General features: G+C 37.8%; 1 protein-coding gene across 1 annotated transcript in view; it reads right to left on the bottom strand.

Annotated features, from left to right (window-relative positions):
• The window catches only part of si:ch211-186j3.6 (neural-cadherin), a 330,066-nt gene that overhangs the window by 93,373 nt on the left and 225,209 nt on the right, over positions 1 to 11,484 (bottom strand). Inside the window, exon 20 of the mRNA XM_067400604.1 lies at positions 10,533 to 10,717. Coding sequence (XP_067256705.1) covers positions 10,533 to 10,717 — 185 coding nt within the window. The remainder of the gene's footprint in view (positions 1 to 10,532; positions 10,718 to 11,484) is intronic.

The following is an 11,484-nucleotide window of genomic DNA, read 5'->3' as shown; positions in this document are numbered from 1 at the left end:
GAGTAGGCTATCACGTGAATACAGCCAGTTATGGCTTAAGTAGATGTAAACAGGTGGGTAAAAACTGGATATGTATCAGTATATTACGCCCAATTAAATACCTGTCTGTCATTAATGGATCGTTTCGGATGTGAGAGCTGAAGTCTTGGATAGCTTCCAAGACAGTGTGTGCACTGGACATACATGAAGGCTGTTCCCGAGTGCCATGGTCCTGTTTTTTTACATCAGAAGCTCATAGCATTGCTTCTTTTCACACATTTTTTTGACTTTTTAATTGTCTTTTCAATTTGAGTTACATTCATATAGTAATTACGTCTGTACTTGTTATAACATTTAATGTAATTAATATTTACATAGGCTACAAGTGGATTTGTTGTTTCAAGAAATTTAAATAAAACTAAGACTTTATGTCTCAGTTGTTGAATCTTTTTGTTTGTACAAATATTTACATGTTAAGAAATTTGTTGGAAAAACAATTGAAAGGGAAAAACTCAATGTGCACCAATACTGATTGAATAATAATCAAGAAATTAAGGTTAACATTGAATATTGACACCAGTCTATAGCTTATTTTTATTAGGACACAGATACATTTGTAGAGGTTTGTTTCAAGTTGTCAACACTATGCAGTACTAGTCGCAGAATGACAACGAAGACAGCAAACTAATCAAACTATTCAAAAACGTTTTAAAGCCTCAAATAAATAAATAAAAATGCTAAACAGAAAACACATCAGTGTAAAACAAGGTTATTGGCTCATGTTTGGTCTGCTGTATCCTTATGTTAACTGTCATCCGAATGCCTGTACTCAATCAGGCAAAATAGCTGATGATTTATCATATTACACAAACTATGCATTGTTTTGAACATGTGAACTGTTGACTAACATTGAATATTTTATTACCTTTTTGAAATAATCCATTAAACCGATGCGATTTGAGGAGCGTGTACTAACATTTTCAGTTCCATTCACTTGCACATTCTCAAGGACACACCCACAAGAGGAGGATATCATGAATATTCGCGTAAGCGCCACCCAGTGGAACAGAATATTTCAGGAACCGAATATATTAGGTGTGTTCAACATCGGCTGCGGCCGGATGCAACCAATCGCGGGAGTAGCTGTGTGCAGGCGAAGAGGAGCTGAAAACGGAGACGTGAAGTCGGACACTTTCTGCTTCCCGTAGTGACGCTTGCACTGCGCTTGCATACTTTATCACAGCTGAAGTGAAATAAATGCAATATTTGACTAGCACACCGATCTTTCAAAAATACATTTTCATTCAATGCTTTATGAACTGCTTACAGCGTATTTTTACAAGAATAAAGTTCAACATACGTTTTATTTTGATAAACACGACACAATATAACTTTGTGACTACATGAAAAGAGCTTTAACTGTTATAAAAATACAGAATTGTGAGCATTAGTGGAACTGAAGGCGTGACAATAAACATGAAACACACGTGATCGTTGTCATGTGGTGAAACCGGCCAATCATGAAACAGCTGTGTCGTCATCAGAACTTGTGCAGCTCCTCTTGAGATGCTGCACTGGCTGACTCACATGGCTGCTCTCGAGGTACTTTGAAATCATATGCCACAGTCACATGCCAAGTTGGACAAAAGTACTAACCGGAATGCACTGCTTCAAGTCAGCTGCCGATCGGTCTGTGCAGAGCCGCATGAGCTCGAACACACCTAATGTAACACCGGGCAGCTTCTCCAGAGCGGCTGCACGGGCTCTGATGACGACACAGCTGTTTCACGATTGGCCGGATTCACCGCATGACAATGATCACTTGTGTTTATTCTAACACCTTCATTTCCACTAATGCTCAAAAACTGTATTTTTATAACAATTAAAGCTCTATCCATGTAGTCGCAATGTTATATTGTGTCATGTTTATCAAAATAAAAAAAATAAAAAAGGTTGACCCCACTACATTGGTATTGTATAGCCTTATGTTGAACTTTATTCTTGTACACACAGATGCTATATTAAGCAGTACATAAAGTATAGAATGAAAATGTCTCTGAAACATCTGTGTATTTGACAAATATTGCATTTATTTCACTTAAGCTTTGATAAAATGCAAACATAGCGTGAGCATCACTTCGGGAAGAAGAAAGTGTCCGACTTCACGTCTCCGTTTTCAGCTCCTCCACGACTGCAAGCAGCAACTCCGAAGCTTCCGATAGGTTACATCCGGCTGCAGGCGATGTCAAACACACCTCATGTGTCTTGGTCTCATTGGTTTGTCTTGTCATGTGATAATCTGCACTCTTTGTCATTGTCTCATTGTTTGATTGTTCACAGGTGTTCCTTGTTTAGTCATTAGTCCTTGTGTATAAGCCCTCATGTTACCATTGTCTCTTGTCTAGCTTTGTTCCCTGTAACTGCTGTTTTGTGAGTTTTATTTCAAGTTATGTTCAAGTTTAGTCTTCACATGTTCATGTTATAGCTCAATCTATTTTGTATCACGTTAATAAAGTGCACATGGGTTCACTTCAACATACACATTTTTTTTTTTTTTTTTTTACACACACAGTTTCAGCTTAAAGATGCCATCGAATTGAAAACTGAATTTACATCGGCATAGTTGATTAACAAGAGTTCAGTACATGGAAATGACATACAGTGAGTCTAAAACTCCATTGTTTCCTCCTTCTTGTATAAATGTCATTTGTTTAAAAGACCTCCGAAGAACAGGCGAATCTCAACATAACACAGACTGTTACGTAACAGTCGGGGTGTGCGCCCCCAATTAGTGTTGTCACGATACCAAAATTTTGACTTCGATACGATACCTAACTTCAGTATCACGATACCGATACTTAAATGATACTATGGCAAAAACCTAAAACAGTAGGAAAAGTAAATAAATAACATATGACAGAACTTCTTTCTTCACCAGTGTGCAGCTGCAAATTCTGGATTTGAGCTTCATTGCCATGAAGTTACAGAGTTAGATTTAATATAATTTTTAAAGTTTATTATTTTCATACTCAATAAAATTGTAAATAAATTGCTATTATGCTTTTTTCCTGGTTTTTTTTTTTTTTTTTTATACATGTAAGCAGGGCTTGACAATAACTTTTTTCGCTCACCAGCCACTGTGGCTAGTGGTTTTCCAAAGTAACTAGCCACTCAGCATTTTTATTGGCCACAATTTTGATGTTGGTAAATTACATTTTATATGATTAAAGTTGACTTTCTTATGCTTAAATTACTTTGAGTCATTTTACTTGATTTAGAGGATTTAAAACCCTTTCAAACTTTTAAATGCAGACTGACCACCCAAATCAAGATTACATTGTATATCAGCTGGTATGTACAGGTGGGCAAGAGGTGGACAATATGAGCATGAGCTAGTATGAGAACAAGTTATTTGTGTTAGGCTATATAAAAGAACAAAGAAGCAAATTACAAAATTTTCAGACACAGTAGGTTTATTTAACATATAGCCGACATTTATTTAACATCTTTTGTTGTTTGATTAACATTAATGGACAGGCCTATTTAATTGGGCTGCTGAATGCATGGACGTATCTGACACATCCAGTTATTACCCACCTGTTTACGTCCACTTAAGCCATAACCGACTGTATTCACGGGAGAACCATCAAACGACAGGATTTTCAAAGTGGGGATCTATGACGTCAAAGGGCAGCAAGCACCGCCTCCGCAGAAGAAGATCAACGCCTACTTCATCACTGCCTTCATCACTAGCCTCGCCCACCGATTCACGCATGACATGCAATATAATAGGTAGCCTAAGCAAAGAGCTTAGAACACAAGAGGCGACATTTTGATACTTTTTGGGTAACAAGCACTAGATGGCACTCCGGTAGCACAGCCACCATTATGGGGTGAAAACACTAACTGGACCATAGAATACTTCACATCTTCACAATTTCACTGCCAAATCAGAAGTGCATTAGAACAGTTTTTTTTTTTTTATTTAATTTTTTTCATTAATTAATTAAAAGTAAACATCAGTAAATTGTATGGCTCCTACACTTTAAAAAAAAATAATCCTAATTTTATGGAAAATAACAGATTTTTTTACGGTCCGGGCAAGGGAATTAATCGACATGACTTGGAGAATCGATCCACTACCACCAATACACAGGTGCAACCATTGGAGTCTGGAAGATCCGTTATAAAGTCTACTCCTAGGTGTGACCAGGGGCAGTTGGGAACAGGCAGAGGTTGGAGCTTCCCAGAGGGAAGATGTCGCGGGGTCTTGGAGATGGCACAATCCCGGCACCCTGTACGTACCTCCTGACATCGGATGCCATGTTGGGACACCAGAAGTGCTGTTTAAGCAGCGAGAGGGTTTCATTGACCCCTGGGTGGCCAGTGCCAGTGAAGAATGCGTGGAGTGAATCAGGGGAGTGCGCTGTGTCCGTGGGATATATTGCAATCCCTGGGGGCAACCAGGGGGGGTATTGGTGGAGGCACTCTGCTCGGGGAGCGTTTCAGCAGACCAAGTGATGGGGCTGACAAAGAGGTTCTCAGGGATGATTGGTTCTGGATCGTCAAAGTTTCTTCAGGGCTATAGATACGAGACAGAGCATCAGCTTTCACATTCTTTGATCCAGGGAGGTATGAGATGGTGAACTTGAACCTTGTGAAGAACAATGCCCATCTTGCTTGGCTGGGATTTAGTTTTTTAGTGTCCCGTAGATACTCAAGATTCTTATGGTCTGTAAGAACCATAAATGGGTGTTTAGCTCCCTCGAGCCAATGCCTCCACTCCTCCAGGGCAAGCTTGATGGCTAGAAGCTCCCGGTTTCTGATGTCATAGTTGACCTCCGCCGGGTTGAGCTTGTGGGAGAAGAAGGCACATTGGTGGAGCTTATGGGGATTCCCCTGCTGCTGTGACAATACCGCTCCCACTCCTGTGGTTGAGGCGTCTACCTCGACGACGAAAGGGAGCTCTGGATCTGGGTGAGCCAGGAGGGGAGCAGTCGTAAAGGCTTCCTTGAGGGTGTTGAAGGCTTGTGTGGCGGCTGGAGTCCAGGACAGAGACTTGGGATTGTTCCTGAGGAGGTTTGTGAGAGAACTGGTGATTGAACTGTAACCTTTGATGTAACTCTTTCACAGAAGTAGGAGTTGGCCAGTCTTTGACAGCGGATACCTTCCTCTGACAAACCTGTGACACATACCTTCCTGTGACAAACATCAACATCTAAACCTCTGTTAATTCTCAATAATAACTTTAATATGAAATAAAGTCTGGATTGTAATAAGTGAAGATGCTGAGATGTTGAGAAATCTGTTAGTGTTTCATGTTCTGTTGGGATTTAGAGGGTTTCTATTGTGTGTTTTGTGGGTCACCATTGTGCTGGAGAGTAGAGCCTGTGCTTCAGTCCAGGATGAGCCAGAAAACATCAATGTTATGCTGCATATTGCTTTATTTCAGAGGCAATAACATATAGTTACAGTCATTCATTCATATGTGTTCTTTCTGGTTAAATACAAGAGATTTACGTTTTACAGTGAATGTGTTTTGTTAGTAACAATTCAGGATATGTGTGTAAAACAACAGTGTTTTTTCTGTAAGAGTGTTTTGCACTTATTTTACAGGCTTTGATTGGCAGCCGTGTTGAAAGTCATTATTTTTTAAGGTTATGTTTTGCAGTGAAGGTGTTTTATTGTAATAATTCAGGGAATACCTGTAAAATAACAGTGTTTTTTGTAGAAAAATTTTAATGAAAATTTTTGTTAAAGTTTTTTAAGGTTCTTGTTTGGCAGTCACTGACCATTTTTTTTTACGATTTATTTTTTTACAGTGTAGAGTAAATGTTGTATTGTCTTATATATGTTGTATTTTGCCAGTTGTGGAATCCAACCATTCTTCCATCTGAGGTAACGTTAGCCTACTTTATTGAGTATTTCCATTTTATGCAACTTTACACATTTATTAATAGTAAATTAATAATTAATAATTTTAAGATCATCATGTTTGCAGCGAACAATATATTTCAGACCTAATGGAGTAATAGTATTAATAGTATTACTCCACTAGGTCTGAATTGAAATATATTGTATGTTTTAATGGATCACGCTACAAACATAATGATCTTATAATACATGATGCATTGCTGTGTCCGTTATTGCATAATTCCCACTTTTGGACACTTTTGCTTTAACGGACATTAGACAACACTGCAAAATCAAGCTGTTATATTCATATATTTATTGTCCAACATTCCCAATTTTTCTGATGCATGTCCTTAATTTAATTTCATATTTTGTTATTAATTCAGTGTTTATAATGCTAATACTTGAACTTCAAAGAATTTTAACCCAAACTGACTAGGTTTCTAGAGAGCAAAGGTTTTGTGAAAAAAGCAGAAGACTTAAACACAAAGTGTGTAAAATAAACTGTTAAAAGGATTTGATGATCACTAGTGATAGTATTTTATTCGTTGTTGTCATCATTCAAGTTGGATTTCAGCTTTAATGTAAGTTTTGTTTTAACAAAGCAGCTGATATTGCCATAGAAACTAGTGGACTGCCGACTCGCTTTCACCACAAAATGGCAGAAACGCAGGGCTGCTGCTGGGCGCCGGTGTTTCAATGGAACTTTCTATTGAGTGTCGTTTCTTGTTAGTGTATATTCTTTGGCCTAAGTAACATAGGCCTACATGGTGCTACACCAGATTGAGCTGCCGTTGAGGATTACAAAATATTGTGCAGTGCCTGGACTCCACAGTAATGCGACAACATGTGAGTAACTGTGTTCATTCTAATGCCTGATTTGATATTAATGATTCATGTACAGTCAGATGTTCTTTGTCTGTGTGTCAGTAAATCAAACCCGTGACTAAACATCAACTTGCGTTGTTTCTCTTAGTAGGATGAAAATAATCTGTTATTTAACGGTGATTGAATTATATACAGAAAGCAATCAAAGAAAGCTCCCTTTGCAATTGTTGGATCAGCACGCTGAAGCTGTCAATCAAACAGCGCACGTGACTGACATGTGCGAAACTCCCATTTTATTCAATGAATCTCTTATATCGCGTTTGCACTGTTAGTGAAGATGAAAGCATTTGTTAGTGTGCAGAAATTGAGTTGCAATGACAAGATCACTGCTTTCTTGTGCTCAACAACATGTCTGTGATCAGCTACAGTGTTCATTTCTGCAACCTTTCATGCCACAATCTAAATATAACACCATAGATCTAAATGTAATGCAACACTTTTCACGATTAGTTAACCTTAAACCTGTAATAGTAAAAAAGTGCTAAAAGAGAGAGTAATACTTGGTTATTTCATATGCAAAGATGTCAGCCAATCACAGCAGTGGGCGTTTACACTGAAGTCTCACAGCAGACATGCCCTTTAAAACAGAGCGTTCAAATCAGGGCTAAAATCAGGGTAGCAAAAATGCCTTTTTGTAAACATTATAAAACCCCAGGAAACATTATAAAACAATAAAACACTGCAGTTCATGACCCATGGTCAATATGTCTTTCTCAATTGGTGAGCTAATCCCACTGAAAGAATGCCAATATTTTCCCAATTTCTCTTTTTTATCGATACCACAAAGTCCCGTAGGGGTGGAAATCTCAGGGTTAGAGGATCAAAACATGAGACATTTTACATTTCTTAAAGATAAGTCCAAACTGGCTAAGCAGTCAAAAGCCTCAAAAGTTCAAACTCAAAAAGCTTTTCATGTTGCGTGTCCTGCAGAATGTGGGAGTTTATGTGTGTGTGTGTGTGTGCGCGCGTGCGCGCGCCCTGTTTGTGTACAGGCAAAGCAGAGGTTATGGGAATAAGCTTGTGTGAGTTTGTGTGCACGTGCTTGGTTATCTCCATGAGCTAGCACGAGTGTCTAAAGAATTTCTCCACACACTTTCCCTCATATTCCACTTTACAATCGGTACACTTCCCAAGATTCACAGACCAAGCTATAATCTCAAAGAAGCAGCATTAAACAGGCCTTACGACTCTCCATTGCCTTCAACATTTGCTCCTGAAATGGGATTTCAAATGTCAAGGATGCAGTAAATAGTACGAAAGTCGAACTTTCAGTTAGCCCAGAATTTAGTGAATGTTGAGACAGTGCTCCAGGGAAATAAACATCTTCATAATAATTTTTACTTTAATACTGCCCTTACAAGCCTAGCTTATTTTTCTGAACACATTAAATATCATAAGGGTGCTATTTATGCATAATCACAATTATTTTACTAAAAACATTTCCAGATAAATCAAAACCAATGAGGCACTGGATCACCAACGTGATGTAGCACTGTTATTTTGCCTTTTATAATGACTGTAAAAGCTGCCAAAAGGGTATGACAGCATTCATATTCATATTTACTATAAAACTATGTTATATACAGTTGATCTGGGAATTATTAGTTTCTCTAAAGACTACCCTTTTATTTCAGTTTTCTTTGGAAAACTATACCCTGGAGGGTTAATAGCAAATTGTAACTTTTTAGTTTAAAGACTAAACAGAAATGTGGAACAAATATCTAATTGCACAGTCTACAGCAGATTTAGTGATACAACTATGAAAATGCAATAAAAACAAACTCAGATTGTTTTTTAATGCCACACATAATCTTGGTTCAATTAGGGATTGTCAGAGATTATAGATAAGGGAGGCATTTACATACACGCTGGGGTTACAAGACATTTGTGAAGGTATTTGTGAAGTTACAATGAGCAGTAAACGGCTTGCTGTTTTTCCATGCCAGCAAAAAATTCAGTTGAACTGCTGAAATCAAAGAAAAATCTCTATATAGGCTTATGATTTTGCTATTGGCTTATATTTTATATTCTATCTCTCTGTCTCCCATAAGGCCTTTTCCCCACTTTAATAGACTTAAAACTACAAAATCCTCAGCTATAGTCCATTTCATTTCAGCTCAGTCTTGTTTTCATTAAAACGCTGGCTGTCGTAATGTCGCCGAAGTCAATATGCCCATGACTTTTACTGCCACAACATGGCACACAATCAACACAGATCTAGATTCCAGACACAGACCATCAAACTATTTTAATGTCTTTGAAATAAGCATTGGACACAGACTTGGCTTATGTCTCGACAGTGCTGTATACAGAGTGCCATTCATTATGAGTCAAATTAGTTTAAGAGCCTTTAAAATGAACTAAATTGGAAGTAGTATTTTATAGCTGCATTACTATATACATCTCCATTTGCATGTCTAAAATGCAAAAGAATAGTGGTACAATAGAGTAGTTAGGTTTCAGGTGTTAGTTCAGGCTGCATCAGAGGTGCAGTTGTCATGAAACTGAGCTTACATCTTGTTTTTTGTTGGCTGTGCATGAGTACCAAAGCGTAACAGTATCCTGTGCCTTTACAGTATCAAGGCAGCTATAGATAGTTCAACAGATGCAGAAAAGACAAGACCAATCACAATGCAATATGCAAATAAGTGCAAGAAGACAAATAACAATTCAGTATGCAAGTATTATGACACCATATGTAATGCTATGAATAAATAAATCCTATGTATTCTATAGAGATTTGCAAACTTTAATCTTACTAAAAAAGAAAAGAAAAGGTTGTCACCAAAGGCTAAAATCGATACTACGGGCCCTAACATACACCTGACATAATGCAACGGCAGATGCGACGCAAGTGTTTTGTTAGTTTCAGCCCGACGCAGTTATCATTTTCATGTCCAGAGCCCGCGTTGTTTAAATAGCAAATGCATTCATGCCCCTCTATTCACCCATTGGTGTGCTGGTCTGAAAACGAGGTGCGTTCAGGCTCATTGTTGGCGTGTTGCTATTTTGAGGCAACTGAAAATGACTGCGGCATTGACCAACTGAAACCTGGTCTAAAGTCAATGGCGCAGTATTTTTATGTCATTTAATGGGTGCGTTAGTAATATGCGCCTGTAGGCGGGTGCACAACGCACATACACTCTGCTTGTTACACACAAAGGGACATGCAGCAGCAGACAAACATACCAAATATTAAACATAAAAGGATAACAATGTAAAAGATTATAATAGTGTTTATAAAGATAAAAATGCCTACTTGTCATAATGGATAGTCATTGCATGTATTAGAATTACCTATTTGCAGTAATGAAGAATTAAATTGGCTAATTATTTGACCAATCGTGACAATACACATATGTATTTAAACTGACTTGTCTGGTTGAGGGTGTCTTTATTCTACCATGTAAATAGCAATCCACCATGGTGCAAGAGTGATGAGACTCTAATTGGTTTATTGCATGTTATGCCCAAAACACACCCATTACTCATTAAGAGACTAGGTACAACCCTTTTGGACAATGTGCCTGGTGCGCTGACCATTTTTTCTGTCGTTAAACTAGCAAAAGTGGATTCGGACACGCCCTAAGCGCCATGTGCTTCAGACCATGTGCTTAGATCATTAAAATGGGGCCCTACACATATTTCAAGAAGTGTAAAAGTTAGCACTGATTAATGATCAGTTGGAATCTCTTTTCAAAGTCTAGAAGCACTATGACAATGATGTCACTATATCTAAATATCACCTGTACCTGCTAATCTCAGAGAGGCTGAGTTGTAGATGGTATCGTCCCGTAGCTCTCTCACATTCACCTTCACGCTAGAGACGGCATCTGGCCACACCCCATCTGACACTCGCACCTGAAAGTCATAACTCCCAGGAGGGGCGTTCTCCTTTATGATCAGAAACCCTGTGCGCTTGTTCAGGATGAAATAACTGCAGGAAGGAAAAAAATAACAGGATTCAAATATTGATTGTCTGATTGGATACCTTTATCTTTTATTTTATCTGCAATATATATTTGTTACTGCTCTTTTTTATACAAAATATATAACTCTAATATATTTTCATAGAAGAACCAAACAGTCAATATAAAAACAATAAAAAAAGCCAATGTATAAAATGAACAGACCAACAAACACAACATATTATCATTTGAATTGTGACTAGAGTGAATGCATTTCAATAAATGGGTAGAGTAAAAGCTGAGAGATAATTCTGGGATATGGAATGGAAAAAACAGAGAATGAAAAAAAGATTTGAACGAATTGTGAACGGCAGATGAATTGCACTGAAATATAGATTTCGCTGACCTCAAAATAAACCAATCTGAACTCAACAACTTTGTATAATTGAACAGCGCAATTTATAAATCCACTTCGGACCCAATTCACATAAACAAATACTTACACTTGCTAAATGTACACATGCAAAGAAAATCTATAGGGAGCATGGAAGCACAAAAATTTCAGTTACAAGACTAACACATTAAGCTTCAATTAAATAATTCATTTTTGTTCACATCTTTCCTAATGGAGTTTTGATCTGTATTCTCTCCTTTTTTTCTCTCTTTCTCAAAGACATGTGTGTTCTCACATTATGTTGCATATACTGAAGATTCTGAGAGAGAACGAGTTCAGGCTCCTGCGTGCTCATAACATCTCAAGGCTGGCCCTGTCAGGATCAACTAATCATTGTATACG

The sequence above is a fragment of the Chanodichthys erythropterus genome, chromosome 11 (assembly GCF_024489055.1).
Source record: "Chanodichthys erythropterus isolate Z2021 chromosome 11, ASM2448905v1, whole genome shotgun sequence".
Classification (NCBI taxonomy): domain Eukaryota; kingdom Metazoa; phylum Chordata; class Actinopteri; order Cypriniformes; family Xenocyprididae; genus Chanodichthys; species Chanodichthys erythropterus.
Note: the sequence above shows the minus strand (reverse complement) of the source record. Positions and strands in the feature narration are given on the sequence as shown.